The 19,625-nt window shown below is 44.5% G+C and overlaps 1 protein-coding gene across 2 annotated transcripts in view; it reads right to left on the bottom strand.

Annotated features, from left to right (window-relative positions):
• Positions 1-19,625, bottom strand: part of SYN3 (synapsin III) — a 547,449-nt gene that overhangs the window by 409,404 nt on the left and 118,420 nt on the right. For both annotated transcript variants that reach the window (XM_030915417.1, XM_030915416.1), the window contains exon 4: positions 16,858-16,949. In XM_030915417.1, coding sequence (XP_030771277.1) covers positions 16,858-16,949 — 92 coding nt within the window. The remainder of the gene's footprint in view (positions 1-16,857; positions 16,950-19,625) is intronic.

Raw genomic sequence — 19,625 nt, 5'->3', positions numbered from 1 at the left:
TACCACATGTATTAAAGTGTAATAAATTTAAAAAAAGAATTATTCATTAAACCCAAATAGTGCCATTCATTCTAGGTACTAGGGATGGAGTGAATTATTTACAAAACAGATAAAATTCCTGCCCTCAAGGGGCTTATATTCTGGTGCCAGAGGTTGGGTAAGGAACATATAAGCAAGTGTAGCAGTAGCAGTGAGGGCTGCTAAAAAATAAAGCAGGATGAGGGTATAGAGATCCACCTGTGTTATTTTGGATAGGATGGTCAGAGAAGGAAGTGGTAATATTTGAGCAAGGCCAAAATGCAGTGAAGGGCTGAGCCATGTTAATATTTAGGGGAAAAGTTTTCCAGGTTGAGGGAATAGCAAGTGCAAAGGTCCTGAGGAGAGAATACGCTTGACCTACATAGAACAGCAAAGGATGGAAGTACCATTGTGGGGAAGGGGGAGGAGGGCAGAGAGGCAGCAGAAGCCTAGATCATATGAGGTTTTGCAAACCATAGTTATGACTGTGAATTTCATTCTAAGAGGGATGGGAAGCCCTTGTAGGATTTTAAACATGCATTTGGCATCTGATTTAGTTTCAGAAGAATAACTCCGGCTGCTGTGTAGAGAACAGATTGAAGGGGGAAATGGTGGATTAGCACGTCTTCACATTATTTGGCCCTCCTTCCACTGAGAGGTGGGGTGTCCCTAAACCTGGGTTTCCCCTGTGCCTGTCTTTGACTACTAGAATGAGGTAGAAATGATGCTGTGTGACTTCTGATGCTGGTCCTTAAGATACCTGCAGCTTCTGCCCCTCATGCAATGTGCCCTCTTGAAACCCAGTTACCACATGAGAAATCCGACTATGTTGAGATCGCATGGCTGTGAGGAAGCTCAACAGCCACGTGAAGGAGCACCAAGGTACCAGACTGAAGGTGAAGCTTACTTGGACCTTCCAGCCCAGCCAAGCCACAAGCTGAGTGCAGTCAAGTGAGTCATCCTGGGAAGTACTACATGGAGCAGAAGAACCACCCAGCTAATCCCTGCCCAAATTCCTGGCCCACAGATTGAAAGCAAATAAAACGGTCGTGGGTTTATGCCACAAAGATTTGGGGTAGTTTGTTCCACAAAAACTTTATACAAATCTCCATTTTATAAATGAGGATACAGATCCAGAAAGGAAATAATTACTGTCAGTAAGTGGTTAAGCTAGACTGTGAACCTATATCTTCTCTAGGCAAGTTCAATTTTTTTTCTTGGTTTATGACTGTTGCTAATATTTCCACATTATTTTAAAACCACATAGAACAAAATAAAATCATACAACATATTATTCTGTGTTTCAGTTGCCTACATGCTGCTATTTTTCCCAGGCTAGCTGTGCAATCAATGGCTTTTAAAGTGGGGTCTGTAGACCCGTGGTGTTGGAGTCACTTAGGTGAAGCTTAAAAACATGCAAACTCCTGGGTCTTTTTTTTTTTTTTTTTTGAGACGGAGTCTCGCTCTGTCTCCCAGGCTGGAGTGCAGTGGCCGGATCTCAGCTCACTGCAAGCTCCGCCTCCCAGGTTTACGCCATTCTCCTGCCTCAGCCTCCCGAGTAGCTGGGACTACAGGCGCCCGCCACCTCGCCCGGCTAGTTTTTTGTATTTTTTAGTAGAGACGGGGTTTCACGGTGTTAGCCAGGATGGTCTCGATCTCCTGACCTCGTGATCCGCCCGTCTCGGCCTCCCAAAGTGCTGGGATTACAGGCTTGAGCCACCGCGCCCGGCCAAACTCCTGGGTCTTAACCAGGAATCTGACTTTCTGGTACCAGAGCACAAGCATTTGCATTTTAATAAGTAGGGCAGAAGTTTCCTAAATTATTCTCATCAAGAAAGGTTTGAATGTCAATAAACTAGTGGATCAACAAGCCCTCAGGAAGCAGATGGACATTTTAAATGAAGATGGAGAGTATGAAAACAGCAAATGCAAACTGTAAATGGAGCACTTCATCCCTGTTGTGGGGCTCTCCTCACTACACTGTGTTGCCTGGGTGAGAAGGGGGCCCTAAGATGGTCTCCCCCCAACTCTTCTCCCCATGAGGCTCATCTCAGGGAACCAGGAAGGGTGTACAAGACTAGTTGGGGGGTATGAGATGAAGCAGGGGTAGAGGGAACATTCAGAGAGCATTCGCTATATTTCAGGCACTAACAATTGAAAGACTTCCTCATTTAGTCCTCCAAAAGAGGCATTCTTTCCATTTTACAGTTAAGGAACCTGGGAGTCAGACAGGTAAGATTACTTGTGCAAAGCCACACAAACAGCAAACGGGAAGTCGAGATTTGAACCCAGGACTGCCAGACACCAATGCTAGCGTTTTTTTCCAATATTAAGCTGTGCCAACCAGGTGGAAGGATCATGTGATATGAAATCATATCAGAACTGGAGTTCCACTCCTCCACTTGTCAGCTATGTGCCCTCAGAAAAATGTCATTTCATTTCTTTCAAAGAGAGGATAAAATGTCCTACCACTGAGAAGTACCGGGTACCCAACAGCCTTTTAGTAAAAGGTGATTGCTTCTGAATGAGAAGACACCAGGATGCCAAGGCCAAAAGGCTAAAGTGGCCACAGGGCAATTTCTCCCACAGTGGCATGTGTCAGGGCAGGACGGGTGCCGGGGGTGGTGAAGTGGGACCCAGAGCTGGACTCATTCCGGGTGTGGCTCCAGCACGTGGGAAAGTGCGCAGGGTCGGCAGGGCACAGCCAGTGGCCTCACAGTCTTTCCCATCCCCAGTTTCTGTGCTTCTGGGAATCAGGAGCCACACTGTTTTTCTCCGTCGGACCCGAGCTCTCTCTCCCAGGGGAGTTGGCAGATCTGCCGTTGGCCTGTTGGCTGGAGGTGCACAGCAGCGGAGCCTGGCATCGCTTTACAGGCTCACACTGCCTCTTTCTTGTGCTGCTTTCTTCCCGTTCCCACGCCCCACCTCTGCAAGTCCCCAGGGATCCTGCTTTCTCCAGCAGTGGCAAGGGCAGAGGCCCTGGGTGAAGAGATTAGATGGGGCCTTCCCCCTCCAAGGCTGCTCTGCTGGGCCCCTGGATGACTCCAAGTGCCTGGCCTTGCAGACCCCATCCCCTCCTGGGGACAGAATGCTGCGGGTGGTGTGCTGTCAGGAAGTCTGTGCCTGGTGCAAGCCAAGGCCTGACTCCCCTCAGCCGTGAGCTTTTCAGTTTGCAGAGCTGTAGGATTCCTATTCATGCAAAGAGTCAGCTGGTCATGAATGCCTTCTGCAAAGATTTAGGCATTGTGCCAGGTGCTAGGGCCACAATTCGGAAAAACAGCTTAACTTGATCCTCAAGGAAGGTTCAGTCCAGGGGGAGACGGGGGAAGTAAATAATAATTACCCTCCTGAACCAGTTATAGTACAGGAAGAGCAGTAAGACCAGAACACATAGCTGTTGGTGAAGGGCTGGTGCATTCCTTCTTTCACTGAACAAAGTTATTGAGAACCTGACGTGTGATATGGGAATACAGTGGGAACAAAGCAATCTTTCTAGCTATCTAGACCTGATCCAGAAAAGAAACAACAAAATAAATTATACAATAGCGTATCTTATATCACTATATTATTTAATATTATATGTCTCTGTATTAGCGATCTAGCTATAATCATTTCAGGCAGTGATAAATGTTTGAAGGAAAAAAAAATGTGTAGTTGGGCCTAGAGAGTGTGGACAGTATGGTCTGGCAGGGTCTTCCTGAGGGGACATGAGATCAGAAACTCAGAAGGAGGTGCATGGGTGAGAGTGGTCGCATCCACAGAAATGTTTCAGGAAGAAGGAGAGCTAGCAAATGCCAAGCTGGTGCACCAGACACCATGGACATGCTTTATACATACTGCATCTATGAAGTGAGGACTCTGTCCCCACTTCAGGTGAGGAGGCCAAGGACTAAAAACAGGGAGTGACCGACCCAAGGCCTTGCAGCTTGGAGAAGGCAGAGCCGGGATCCAGCCCAGGCGGTCTGCTTTGCCTACACAGGTGGCCTCTGTGTCATGAAGCCAGGCCGCCTACTTGGGCTAGTCCTAGATACTTTATGAGCTCAGAGGCGGGCACCAAATTCAACTTCAGGGAGGGATGAGAGAAGCGGGCACAGAAGCACAATCTTGATGGATAAAAGTGAGGAACGCGCCAAGCCAAGGAAGTATCTGCCTTTCTCCCTTCCCTCGACTGGCCCCCAAGCTGCCACTTACCTGTGTGCATGTCCATGCAAAGTTGAGAGAGGTCCACTCCCCATACACACAAGGAAGGTCCACTCCCCATACACACAAGGCTCACTCTGTTTCCCTCTTCACTCAAGTCACCTCCTCAGGAGGCCTTCCCTGCTTCCCGCACCTCAAATACCAACTTCTCCATATTCTCTTTTTGCTTCACCCGTTTCTCATGACCTGCCCTTAGCCCACATTATCTGCTTACTTATTGATTGACTGTTTTCTGCAACTCTAATATCAGCTCCACAGGAGCTATTGTCTGTTTCATTCACCACTGTGCCTTCTGTGTCTGGCACATAATGAATGAAAGGATGGAAAGGAGGAAGCAGCTTAACCCATACGGAAACATTTAGGAGAGGTGAAGGGAACACTTTTTCAAACACACACAGGTACGCAGGAGTGAGTGCAGGAACTGTGTTCCATGTAATGTTTGCTGGAACCTGGCACTTGGAATTTGCCTCTAATAAATTCTGTTGAACGAACGGATATCTGGAACTTGAAATTAAAAGTTCGGGAAGCCCAGAAGAATCTGAGCAATTATGTATGAAATAAGGAGTAAAGAAACGTTATTACAAAAATTAAGTTTCTTGATGGGATGTTAGAGAGATCCCAGGGTAGAGATTCAGGAGTCAAGGGCTGATTGTGGCTCAGGAGCTGATATGCTGGGAGGATCTGGAAAAGCTACCCTTCTCTCTTCCCCAGGCCACAGTTTGCCCATCTGTAAAATGGGGACATGTAGAAAAGTCTAAGGGTCTCTTCTGACTCTGGAACTGTAAGATTTTTATAGACCATCCCCTCCTCTGGGACAAGCCCATGCATCTCCCTCTTGCCCCACACATCCTCCCTGCAAACAGTAAGCCTTGGTGGGAGCTGGGGAGGGGGAGCATCTGAGAGTCTCTAATGCCTTTCCTCAAGGGCTTGCGTTACTGATGCTTCCTGGCTCCTGCTCTTCAGGCCTCTCTGAGGTCTGACCTTCTAATGAGCGGATGCACATTATCAGCCGCTGCGGTTTGAACGGGTGCCTGTAATTTAGTGTTGCCTAATGCTGGAAACTGAGAGCGGGACTTGCGTAATTAGATTGGGGCCTCATTAACGTCTGCCTCCTCGGGTGTTTTTCATTCTTGGTTTCTCCTGCCCTGTATTTGCAATCCCCTCTGTCTGTATAAACATGGCTGTCCCTTTTTATCTCTCCCTTGTGGAGCCAGGCTAGAATTTGGGACCAGAACAGCCAAGGCACCCACAAAGCATGAATTTTAACATGCCCTGGGATGGTCCCTGCTCTGCTTTCTAAATAGAGAACCTGGATGTCTGGGTTGCGCTTGAGCACCTCGAGCTGGCTGGCCGGCTACTCTGGGTTTGGGTTTGGACAAAAACCAGAGGAAGGAGGGCTATCAATGCAGCTGCTGCAAATACTGGTGATTTCACCAACTTGTGTGCAATGCTTGGCCATTTACAAAGCACTCCTTGAGTCTGACCTTGTAAGCAGGGACTTGCTCTGTTTTGTTCACTGGTCCCCTAAGAGTTATTCTCTTTTTGTGCCCCCCTGACCCCACTCTATGCTTTTTCCATTCTTCTCTGCTCTGAGCTACATGAGATGGGTCCCTGTGGGCAGCATCAACTCAGCTCCCTTGTTGAATGGTTTCTGCTTGCCTTTGGCAAAATGAGGCCCCAGCAGGAGACTGGAAGGCAGAGGGAGATAAGGGGGGTGGTACTTCTCTCTAGTGCCCACCGTGCTTTAGTGTCATGACTTTGGAGGTAGCTGAGTTCCTCCCCAGTTACAGCAATGACCAGCTCTCCTGCTCAAGTCTAGATTAAACCTACCAGATTTAGTCTAGAAATTCTATTTTCCCCTCTTGTCCCTTCACCCCTAGGATGATAACGGTTCCCTTCCGTTGTTAGATTCTAAATACCTTGTGTTTCCTTAGCCCCTCACACTCTTTTATAAGTTGCCACTTCATTAAAGTCTCCTTATTTAGACCACTTAGGGGTGAATTCTGTCTTTTGCCTGGTTTCTGTCTGATACAATACCCAATGTCTGAAGTGGTCCCTGGAACATAGTAGGTCCTTAATAAATATTTGTGGAATGAACGCACAGACTTTTCATAGATGACATCTCATGTCACCCTTACAAAAACTATGCAAAATAATATTATTACCTTTTACAGATTAAAAAACACTGAGGCTCAGAGAGGTAAATTCTCGTATCTCAGCAATAGATTTTTAAGCAACGCTCCCATACTGTACCCTGAATGAGCTGTAGCTTCACTCTGCACCCTGGAGAAATCTCTACATACTGCTGCTTTCTGTACAGAGACTGAGTGTCCACTCACGCCAGCCTGGTGTGGGCTCAACAGGACCGGAGGCTGGCAAAGTGGACAAAGATTTGGAGACACTTGGAAACTCACTTGGTATAGACTCAGAGACCTGGGTTCAAATCCAAGTGGTGCTACTTTCTAAAAGTGTGATCTGGGGCAATGAAATCAATGACAATTATTTAATTGTCCCAGTTGTGACTCAGTTTCTTCCTCTGTAAATGGGGCTATAATAATTATTATTACACACTTAATTTAGTGATTATCCTGATCCAGGCACTGTGTTTAGCACTTCACATTACACTAACTCATGTAATCCTCACTGCAACCCTATGAGGAGGCATTGTTATTATTATTAGTAGTAGAAGTAGTAGCAGTAGTAGTAGTATTGCAGATAAGTTACTGCCCACGGTCACACAGCTCCTTTCACCATGGCAAATCTGGGATGTCCATCAAGGCAGCCTGCAGCCTGCTCCAGAACTGAGTTCTTAACCTTCAGGCTATACTAGCTGTCTACATTATTATTAGACCATCTCATGGGTTCGTAACAACTAGATAAGACCGTCTATGATGAGCACTTGGCACAGCCCTGGTGCACCAGGTACCATTAATAGTGGTGACTGACTTTTCCTTGTGCCCCACCTAAAAGTCAGATGCATGGATCCTCTCCATGTTTTTCTTCCATGTCATTGTTCAATTGTACTCTTGCGTGGCATTCATAGTAGGAAATGTATGGCTTCTTTAGGCAGCTCTGCCCCTTGCCACACACAGGCCCTGGAGCCAGACTGCCTGAACTTGAATCCTAGTTTTACCACTTATTGGCTGGAGAACTGGATGTCATTACCCCATCCATTGGTGTTTCAGCCTTTTGATCTATAAAATGGTGATCTGAACAGCACACACCCTATAGGACTGTTGAAAGGATGAAATGAGTTAATTCATGTTAAGGGCTTGGAACAGTGCCTAGCACGTAGGAAATGCTATAAAAGTGTTTGCTAAATAAATAAAAGTTCATGAATTTTTTATGTGCAATTCAAGCTGGCTTAAACAAAAAGGGATTTTTTTTGGCTCAAGTCTGGGGATGAGTCCGGATTCACAGCCTTGAATAACATCATTAGGGCATCGTCTCTCTGCTTGGCTGTGAGTTCCTTTACCTTGGCTTCATTCTTGGCAGATTGTTCACTCAAGGAGAGAGATGGCCACCAGCAGCTCCAGACATACATCTTACCCTCAGTGGTCCCAGCAGAACACATGTGCCTTTCATCCAAGAGTTCTGGCATTGGCCTGGCTTGGGTCCCAATGAGATACTCCAATTGACTAGGGCCGGTCATGTGCCATCAGCTGCACACACTACACAGACTGCAAGTTGGGGAGGGGGTCACCTCAATGGAATACTAGGTGCTGTTTGCCAAAGCAGAAGGAATGGAAGCTGGAGAAAGCCAGCAATGGTCTTCTCTGCCATCCATCCTGGTCACCTATATTAGTCAGGGTTCTCCAGAGAAACAGAACTAACAGGATATATCGAAGAGAATATTCATTATGGGGATTGGCTCACATGATTACACAGGCTGACAAGTTCCACGAGATGCTGGCTGTGAGCTGGAGAACAGGAAAGCTCATAGTGTGATTTGGTCTGAGTTCGAAGGCTTCAGAACCAGGGGTGTCAACCATATAATTTCCCAGTCTGTGGCTGGAGTCTTGAGAACCGGGTGGCTGCTGGCATCAGTCTTGAAGTTTGAAGGCCTAGGAACCAGGAGGTTTGATGTCCAAGGGCAGGAGAAGATCGGTGTCCCAGGTCGAGAGACAGAGATTTAGCTCTTCCTCTGTCTTTTTGTTCTAGTGGGACCCCCAATGGGTTAGATGCTGCCTGCCCACACGGTGAGGGAAGATCTTCCTTGCTGAGCCTACTGATTCAAATGCTCTTCCAGAAATACCCTCATAGACGCACCAAGAAATAACGTTTTACCAGCCCTCTTGGTAAATTAACCATCACATCACCTTCCCTGAAGGTGTTCCTTGTGAGCAAGACTTCAGGAGATCTAGACCTTGGTCACAATGCATACTGGAAGTGCTTACAGGCAATTTCAATACAACGTCTACGTGTCTTTGAAAGAATACACAGCAAATCAAGAGCACTGTTTAACATTCCTATTTTGAGAGACCATAGCTAGGACTTGCTATGGCCCTATATGCCTGTGGAAGATTCCACTGTTTTTATTTATTTGTTTACTAAACTTTTACTTTAGGTTCAGCGTTACATGTGCAGGTTTGTTATACCAGTAAACTTGTGTCACAGGGGTTTGCTGTACAGATTATTTTGTCACTCAGGTACTAAGCCTAGTACTCAATAGTTATTTTTTCTGATCCTCCCCCTCCTCCCACCCTTCACCCTCAAGTAGGCCTCAATATCTGTTGTTCTCCTCTTTGTGTCCACGAGTTCTCATCATTTAGCTCCCACTTATAAATGAGAACATGTGGTATTTGGTTTTCTGTTCCTGTGTTGGTTTGGTTAAGGGTAATGGCCTCCAGCTCCATCCATGTTCCGACAAAAGACATGATCTCCTTCCTTTTATGGCTGCATAGTATTCCATGTATATGTACCACATATACATGGTGGTACCATGTGTACATTTTCTTAACCAGTCTACCACTGATGGTCATTTAGGTTGATTCCACGTCTTTGCTAAGAGTGCCACGGTGAACTGTTGCATGCGTGCGTCTTTATGGTAGAATGACTTATATTCCTTTGGGTATATACTTCATAATGGGATTACTGGATAAAATGGTACTTTGGAAGATTCTACTGATTCCTCCTGCTGCAGGACACACTGAGTCACAGGCTACTTGGTGTGTATGCACATTATCGTGGGTCTGACATCCTGTAACAAATCTTGCTAAAGCGAGCTACCTGGCTGAGGTTGTAAGCACCATCCTGGGCATGAGACAGAACAAATCTCTACAGCCATATGGGTTTCTGAACCCAGATTTTTAGCTATACTGGCACTGTCTTCACAGCCCTGGCTACTTAAAATGTGATCTTCCAACAGCAGCACCAGCAGCATCTAGGAGCTTGTTCACATCCTTGCTGCTCAAACTGAGTCGGCACGACCAGATGCATTGGCTTCACCTGGGAGCTCAAAGAAAACTCAAAATATCAGGCCCTACCTGAAGACCTAATGGATGAAGATCTGAATTTTAACATGAGATCTCCAAGAGGTGTGTACGCACATTAAATTTCAAGAGGCACTGCTGTATTCATTTTCTAGGGCTGCTGTAGCAATGGACCACAAACTTAATAGCTTAAAACAAGAGAAATTACTCTCTCATGGTTCTAGAGGCTAGAAGTCCAAAATCAAGGTGTTGGCAGGCTGGGCACAGTGGCTTATGCCTGCACTTTGGGAGGCCAAGGTGGGAGAATCGCTTGAGCTCAGGAGTTCGAGACCAGCTTGGGCAACAGAGCAAGACCCCATCTCTACCAAAAATTTAAAACTTAGACAGGTATGGTGGCATGTGTCTGTAGTCCCAGCTATTCAGGAGGCTGAGGTAGGTGGACCGCTTGAGCCTGGGAGGTTGAGGCTGCAGTGAGCAGTGATCATATCACTGTACCCCAGCCTGGGTGACAGAAAGAGACCCTGTCTCAAAAAATAATAATAAATAAATAAAATAAATGGTGTTGGCAGCAGAGTTGGTTCTTTCTGAGGGCTTGGCAGGGAATGCCTGTCTCCTAGCTTCTGATGATCGTCAGCAATTCTTGGCTTGTCAACGTATCTCCCCAATCTCTGCTTCCATCAATGCATGGCATTTTCCCCATGTCTAAATTTCCCTCTTCTTATAAGGACACCAGTCATATTGGATTAAAGGTTCACACGACTCCAGTATGACTGCACCTTAATCATCACATCTGCAACAAGGCTATTTTCAAGTAAGGTCACATTCTTAGGTACTAGGAGTTAGGACTTTATCTTTTTCAGGGGAACACAATTCAACTCACAACAACTGCCTTCAAAGCTTGCCATTCCCGAATGCTGGAAGAACTGCCGATTAACAAATACCTGGCACATTTCTGTAACTTTATTTTTGTAAACAATGTTGTAAATTCAGGAAGAATATGGCAGGTCTAGAAAAAGACTTGGAGAGGTCTATTTTTGCAAAGTGATTCTTGTGTTCAGGCAGCATACCTAGGAGTATCCTCAGCTTTTCAGCCCATCCTGCCCCAGTGCAGGGCCACCATGAGAACAATCTGGGGATGTTTCTTACTTTGGCTGCCACTAGAATCACCAGGGGAGCTTTAAAAATACAAATACCTAAATCCCACCCTCAGAGATTCCAGTGTAATGCGTCTGGGACACTGCTTGGGTATCAGGATTTTAAAATAATTCGTAGGTGATTCTAATCCACAGCTAAATTTGAGGACCAACGGGATAGTTATTCTTTTTATTTGTGGTAGGGTCTCAATCTGTCATCCAGGCTCACTGCAGCGGCTCACTGCAGCATCCACTTCTAGGTTCAAGTGATTCTTGTGCCTCAGCAAACAGCTGGGACTACAGGCGCGCACCACCACACCTGGATAACTTTTGCATTTTTAGTAGACACAAGGTTTTGCCACATTGCCGAGGCTGGTCTCGAACTCCTGATCTCAAGCAATCTGCCCACCTCGGCCTCCCAAAGTGCTGGGATTACAGGCATGAGCCGTCGTGCCCAGCCGGGATAGATGTTCTTGTTTCTACCTGTTACAAATGAAGGAGATCCAGCCACCCTTCCAAATAAGGAAGTAGGACATAAGTACAAAAAATACCAAATATGAGCACAGACAGATTCCTAAACAATAGCATTTTAGGCTTTTTACAGTTCTTGTATTCAAAATGAGGGTGCTATGGAGAAGTACATGAATTTACATGTTTAGCATTATTCTCCTAATCTCCAATAATCAGGAACTTCTTTATTTCTTTATTTAGTTTTGTCCATTTTTGAAGTGTATCTTGAGGTATTTTTATATAGTGCTTATAATAGTGCTTATAAATTTAAAATTATTTCTTCTCAGTAAATGAATCTTTATCATAATAAATTACTTCCTTTTCCCTAGTAATGCTTTTCACCTGGGAGTCTATTTTCTCCCAGATATTAATGCAGTTGCATCCGTGAGCTTTCTTTTGCTGCACAGTTGCATGGTATATTTTTCCTCTTTCTTTAACTTTCAAATTTTCTGTATGCTTATGTTTTAGATGAATGTCTTGAATGGAATACATTTGGACTTTTTAAAAGTTACATTAATAACCCTTCTCTTTAATTAGTGCATTTAGTCCATTTACATTTAATGTACTTATTGGTATACATACATTGGTGATACAAATATTGAACAGCTCCCAGGGTACTTTGTGGGGTTTGCAGTTCGCACAAATGACCATGAGAGGGCGACTCCAGAAGATGCACAGGCATTTATAGCCTTGAAGAGACAGGAGAAACCAGGCATTCACTCTCTGGGGTTCCACTACTACTTCCGAGGTTCTTCCCTACAATGTCGGGGCATCCTCTGGCCAGGGGAGAACAAGAATATGGGCTTGGGGACAAGAGTGTGGTGAACTGGGGGACACAGGAACAGTCCTATGGGGTTAGGGTGGCTGAAGGCACTCAGCAGGCTCAAGGCAATGGCTGTTTACCAACTCGTATAGAAAAATTTCAATATTTTAATAACTAGCACTGCTGTATAAGCAATTCAGAATGATAGCAGCTCAGACCTGCTGATAAACTGGGTGTTAATCGACCATTTACTTTGGGTTATTTATAACACCTGTTCTGTGTTGGTTTTTTTTTTTTTTTGAGACGGAGTCTCGCTCTGTCGCCCAGGCTGGAGTGCAGTGGCCGGATCTCAGCTCACTGCAAGCTCCGCCTCCCGGGTTCACGCCATTCTCCTGCCTCAGCCTCCCAAGTAGCTGGGACTACAGGCGCCCGCCACCTCGCCCGGCTAGTTTTTTGTATTTTTTAGTAGAGACGGGGTTTCACTGTGTTAGCCAGGATGGTCTCGATCTCCTGACCTCGTGATCCGCCCGTCTCAGCCTCCCAAAGTGCTGGGATTACAGGCTTGAGCCACCGCGCCCGGCCCTGTGTTGGTTTTTAAAGCCTGTTATTAATCAATATATTTACTTTTTTTTTTTTGAAACAGGGTATTTCTCTGTCACCCAGGCTAAAGTGCAGTGGCGTGATCATGGCTCACTGCAGCTTTGACCTCCCCGGGCTCAATCAATTCTCCCAACTCAGCCTCCCCGAGTAGCTGGGATTACAGGTGTGCACAACCATGCCCTGCTGGGTTTTTTTTTTTTTTTTTTTTTTTTTTTGTATTTTTCATAGAGATGGGGTGTCACCATTTTGCTCAGGCTGGTCTCAAACTCCTGAGCTCAAGCAATCCACACACCTGGCCTCCCAAAGTGCTGGGATTTACAAGCGTGAGCCACCACACCTGGCCATGTTTACTTTCTTCCCTGACAATACAAGGGCCTCAGAACATCTTAATTCCATTTACCCTCAATCTCTACTAACTTAATGTTGTATATTTTAATCCTTCACATATTTTTAAATCCATAAAATTATTTTATTGTCTTTTGAAGACAATACCTATTAACACCACCTTCTTTGCCATTCACATAATCTTGCAGCTCTATGTTAACCTGAGATCGCTTTCTTTTTGCCTAAAGTACATCCATACTTTATAGTTTCCCTTTTCGAAGGTCTGTAAATGTTTTTATTTTGCCATCACTCATAAAAGATGTTTCTCTGAGGAAAGAATTATAGGTTAGCAATTAATTTCTCTCAGCACACTGAAGACATTTTTCCACCATTGTTCTCAGGAAGCTGCTAGTCTGTTACTTTAATAAAAGTACAGATGTTCCTTGACTTACGAAGGGGCTGCATCCCAATAAACCCATTGTAAGTTGAAAATATCCTAAGTTGAAAATGCCTTTATTGGCCGGGCGCAGCGGCTCACACCTGTAATCCCAGCATTTGGGGAGGCCGAAGCGGGCGGATCACGAGGTCAGGAGATGGAGACCATCCTGGCTAACACGGTGAAACCCTGTCTCTACTAAAAATACAAAACATTAGCCAGGCATGGCGGTGGGTGCCTGTAGTCCCAGTTATTCAGGAGGCTGAGACAGGAGAATGGAATGAACCCGGAAGGCAGAGCTTGCAGTGAACCAAGATTGCGCCACTGCACTCCAGCCTGGGCGACAGAACAAGACTCTGTCTCAAAAAAAAAAAAAAAAAAAAATGCATTTATTATACCTAACCTACCAAACGTCATCGCTTAGCCTAGCCTACCTTAAACATTATCAGAGCACTTACATTAGCCTATAGCTGGGCAAAATATTTGAACAAAAAGCCTATTTTATAAAAAAGCGTTGAAGATCTCATGCAATTTATTAATGTTCTGCTGAATGAGTGTCGCTTGTATCATCATAAAGTCAAAAAATCATAAGTGAAACCATCATAAATTGAGGACCATCTGTAATCTGCCTTTTTCCCTCTGGCTTTTTCTTTCTAAATATCACTATCGAGTCTTGGTGTGGAATTATTTTTATTTATCCTGCTTGAAATTTGCCAAGCTTCTGTTTTTTGTGGTTTGGTATCTTTCCAAAACAATCATTTCTTCAAATACTGTCTCTGCTCTATTCTTTTACCTCTCTCTTTTGAGATTCTGATTAAATGAATGTTAGACCCTCTCCTAGGATCTAACAGTCTTTCCTGTACCTCCAATCTTTTTCTCTCTGTGCTTTGTTCAGAATAATCTCTTCAGCTGTACCTTTCATTTCATAAACACTTTTTCAGCTGTGTCTACTGGATGTTAAACACAATAATTTTGATTATTGTAGTTTTCATTTCTAGAAGTTGTGTGTGTGTGTGTGTGTGTGTGTGTGTGTGTGTGTGTGTTTTCTAACTGGTTATATCAGCTGGGCGCGGTGGCTCACGCCAGCATTTTGGGAGGCCGAGGCAGGTGGATCTCCTGAGGTCAGGAGTTTGAGACCAGCCTCACCAACATGGCAAAACCCCATTTCTACTAAAAATACAAAATTAGCCGGGTGTGGTGGTGCATGTCTGTAATCCCAGCTACTCAGGAGGCTGAAGCAGGAGAATTGCTTAAACCTGGGAGATGGAGGTTGCGGTGAGCCAAGATCATGCCATTGCACTCCAGCCTGGGCAACAAGAGAAAGACTCCATCTCAAAACAAAAAAAAAGAAAAAAACCTGGTTATATCACTTTTTGTAGTGTCCTTTTCTCTGCAGATATCTCCAAACTTGATTTTTTTCAATTTGATATGTATAGTTTTTAAAAATAATCTGTCTGATAATTCTAATGTCTTCTGTCTTTGAGGTTCTGTCTCCATTGTCTATTGTTTCTGTTTCACCTGGTTATCTTTGACTACATGCTAGCTATTATATAAAAAAATTATTTGAAGGATCATTTGAAGTCTAGCTTGAAAGTGCCTTCCTTTACACAGGATTTGCTTTTATTTCTGGCATGTCTGGGATCACCATAAACCAAGTTCAATGCTTGAGGTTTCCTGGAGGGCTGGGTTATTCAAACTGCAATTCAAGCTGCAAGTACTTGTGAGGGCTCACCTACTTGTAATTCATGTTCACCTAGAAGGTATAGTCCTTTGGGGAATCTCAGTTTATTGTGGAGAGGGTCTACTGTTACACTCCCTATTCTGAGTGGCCCTGAGTGTTGATTTCTGTCTCCCTTGCCTCCACTAAGCTCTCAAAACCCGTTCCAAATTTGGCTGACCTAGTGAATACTCTCAGGATACAGGTAGCTTTGTACTTATTTACCTCTCTGGGTTTTCATTTTCCCATCAGTCTCTTCCTGGTAATTCTTTACCGTCACACCAACTCTTAGAAGGCCTTTAAAGATTGTAATTATTTAGTATCAGTTTTTAAGTTGTTTTCAGGGGAAAAGCTGGTCCAAATGACCTAGCCCACTGTTACTAGAAATAGGAAGCCATGTAATGTCTTTCATGGCATACAGTAGGTACTCAATAAAGAATGAGCCAAATTAGTTGACTTATCATAATTGATACGGTTTGGCTGTGTCCCCACCCAAATCTTATCTTGAATTGTAGCTCCCACAATTCCCATGTGTTGTGGGAGGGACCTGGTGGGAAGTAATTGACTCATGGGGGTGGCTCTTGCTCATGCTGATCTCACGATAGTGAGTAAGTCTCAAGAGATCTGATGATTTTATAAAGGGCAGTTTCCCTGCACAGACTCTCATTCTCTCTTGTCTGCCATCAGGTAAGATATGCCTTTCACCTTCTGCCGTGATTGTGAGGCCTCCTCAGCCACGTGAAACTGTGAGTCCATTCAACCTCCTTTTCTTTATGAATTACCCAGTCCCGAATATGTCTTTATCAGCAGCATGAAAACAGACTAATACACCAAACATCACGCACCTTTGTTTTAGATCTGTCTTTATTTGCAGAGGCTGTTTCCTACTCTTAGGATATATTTCTCTTTCTCTACACCCAGTCTGAGAATGTCCACATTCTACCATTGGACCAGGCTCAGAACAAATGTTACCTTTTCCTCAAAGCTCTTCCCTATTTTTCCTCCTTTCCCAAATCTGAATCCTCTCTCTTCCTTCCCTAAACCCTCACAAGACCTAGTGTGTATCATTCTCTGGGGACTTAAGTAGATAGCAATGTATTTATGCACGTGCTTATCTCACCTATGGATTTACACATTCTTGTCATTTCCGGCTTCTGAATAAACCTCTCACTTGCTCTCCAATTCAGCATAAATTACAAACAGATTTTTTTGAACATATTATATATGTAGTGCTTTTAGTTTTGGTCTACTCGGAGAAGATTCTACGAACACTTAGTCTGCCATATTGCAGGAAGCTGAATTTCATTTATTCTAATAAAGCCTTCCATTCGCACCGCACTTTAGAGTTAACAGGGTGCTGTCATATATGTGAATTTCTGTAAACTTTAGCAGCCTCTAACTTCAGTGCATATCATCATGCTGCAGATGAGAAGCAGAGGACATAAGAGACTAAATAATATGTCAGAGCAGAGCCTCGAAGCCAGAAATGGAACCCAAGTCTTTTCTCTCCAAGCCCAGGGCTCACGCGGGGACACTAGAGGCGCTGCCCCTGATATGTGCCGCTGGTCATTACTACTGCAATCACACCTGGGAAGCAGACATTCTGTATAGGAAAGTACATGCAGCATAGGAGTTAGGTCGCAGGCAATGGACAGAGGGGTGGGCTACATGAGGTTCTACATACGCAATTCTCAGAAGGTTCTGCATATTTTAGTCCTACTTACCTCACCACTTTGGCCCCATTTCTCACGACCTGCATGTCCACCATGCAGCCTCCGGTAACATAGGCTGCTAGGTTCAACTCCGAGAATTCAGCCTGAAGAAGAAAGCAAAGCAAAAAAGGACTCATCAAATACCAATGGTGGTAACAATGGTTAACACATATTGGGTACTTAGAGGTGCCAAATACACCTTTAAAGCTCACCTCAAACTTGGGAAGCTGGTGACATTTTTATCTTTCTTTTTGAAAGATGAGGAAGCTGAGGCTCTAAGAGGCCTGGTGACATGTCCAAGGCAGCACAATTAATACAAGGCCAAATTGGATTGAAGCCCATGTGTCTCTGATTCAAGGACCTATGCTTTTAATCCTTGCTAATTTCTGCCTCTTTGAAGGTGGAAGAAGCAACTCCAGCTCCAAGACTAGAACATGCCAGATGCTGTTCGATGGGACATTTTCTCTAGAATTTTTTACCTTCACGCTGTACAGTAGTATGGCATCATAACTCTGTGATTATTTATCTCTATTAATGGACCCACTCCACCCCCCACCCTGGTCATATGCCCAGTTTTCTTTTCTTGGTAATGGCCCCTTCCTCTTGCTCTATCCATCTGGTTACAGCAGCAGCACCATGATTGTTCACTGACATACTGCCCTTTTGGTCACAGTTGAAGGGGTAAGTATCTGACTCGGGGTGGAAGAATGAGATACTCTTCCCTGAGAGTTTGAAACTGATGAGTGAGTCATGCAGTTTCTTCCTAGGTGGTTGTATCTGTAATGCACAACCCTGGGTGCTATTTAGGACCATGTTTTCTCCCATTTGCACTGGTGAAGCACAGAAAACCAGGGTGGAGAAAGAGAGAGAGAGAGGGAGAGAGGAATGTCACAGTCACCAAGAGAGGGGGTGGGGCAAGTGATGGGGAGCCCACTTGATGTTTATGTGCCAGCTACAGACCTACCTTTGGATTTTGTGAGTTCATCTTTTGGGTTGCCTATTGGTTTAAGTGAGCTTTCGTGGATTTTTGTTGCTTACAACCAGAGTCCCATGGAATACATCCTTCTTACCAGATGACATGCTCCCTGGGATTTCTCACTATAATCTCACTAAGACATCTGTCTTAGTCTCCCAAGGTTGCTGTAATAGGTGGCTTAAACAGCATAAATTCATTCTCCACAGTTCTGGAGGCTAGAACTCCTAAATCAAGGTGCTGGTAGGGCTGGTTCCTGCTGAGGGCCATAAAGGAAGGATGTGTTCCAGACCTCTCTCCTTGGCTTGTAGACAGCCATCTGCTCCCTGTGTCTCCTTACACTGTCCTCCTTCTATATTCAAAGTTTCTCTTCTTATAAGGACACTGGTCATATACACTACCCTCACTTTAATGGCCTCACTTTAACTTGATTACCTCTTTAAAGACCCTATTTCCAAATAAGGTCACATTCTACTGTGGGTTAGGATTTCAACATATGAATTTTGGGGGTGACAAGTCAACCTATAATGCTACCGGCTAAAGTGCATAGCACCAAACTGTGCCTTATACACAGTAGATGCCAAAAGCAATTTCTTTGGGTTTAATGGATGAACATAATCACTCACATGTATGAGGCACTCACTATGTGCCAGGTACTGGTCTAAGCATTTTACATATATGAATTCATTTAATCCTCGCATTTGTCCAGATGAGGAAACGGAGGCAGAAAAAGATCAAAAAATGTGCGCAGCATCATATAGCAGGTAGCAGAGCTGGTATTCAAACCCAGGCAGTGTGGCTCCGGGGCCTGTGTTTTGTTGCTGTTGTTGTTGTTTTCAGATGGAGTTTTACTCTTTCACGCAGGCTGGAGTGCAATGGCTCGATCCTGGCTCACTGCAACCTCTGCCTTCCAGTTTCAAGCAATTCTCCTGCCTCACTCCCGAGTAGCTGGGATTACAGGTACCCACCACCACGCCCAGCTAATTTTCATTTTTTTTTTTTTAGTAGAAAGGGGGTTTCATCATGTTGGCCAGGCTGGTCTCAAACTCCTGACCTTGTGATCCTCCCGCCTCAGCCTCCCAAAGTGCTGGGATTACAGGTGTGAGCCACCATGCCCAGCCAGGCCTGTGCTTTTAACTGCCACATTCCATGGCCTCCACTGTTCAGCCAAAGGAGGCATTAGGTGGATTATAACTGGGAATTTTAGGGACCTAAAGACAACCCATTTAAAGAAAAAAACAAGTTTACATAGAAGGGAAATATCATTTCATGGCAACTTAACTGTATCTCCTTGGAGTCATCTAACAGGAATTATGACCAAAGACCCAGCCATCTCCCCAGACAGCATTAGAGCAAACTGGGAGTACTTACACCTTTTGCTGTAATTAATAACCTCATTATGTTGCGGCAAGGTGAAAAGAAAAGATCACTGTGAATGAGTCCAGGTTAGTAAATAGTGGTAATGACCTAGTTATTAAGTCTAATGCCTTAAACATTCAGTCTCATCATGTTCAAGATTCTTAGTTGGCAAGGTCACAAAGAAGAATTAAGAAGAAAAGTTGTTGCTTACATGTGCAGATAAAAAGACATTATAAGAAAGTTACAAAACAGGATACCTGGTCATCAAATATATGCAGAGAGGGAGTGAAACAATCTTGGAAGATAGAATCTCTGACTCAGAAGTGGCGAGGACCCAAGGGCTGTCTTGCTGCCCAAATGGAAAGAGAGATACCTGGAGAGAAGTCACACTCAGGCTTGGATGTACAAGTTAGAGGTTCAGCTTGTTCAGATGTGGGTGTGTAGAGTT

This window comes from Rhinopithecus roxellana, chromosome 13 (genome assembly GCF_007565055.1).
Source record: "Rhinopithecus roxellana isolate Shanxi Qingling chromosome 13, ASM756505v1, whole genome shotgun sequence".
Taxonomy (NCBI): Eukaryota; Metazoa; Chordata; class Mammalia; order Primates; family Cercopithecidae; genus Rhinopithecus; species Rhinopithecus roxellana.
Note: the sequence above shows the minus strand (reverse complement) of the source record. Positions and strands in the feature narration are given on the sequence as shown.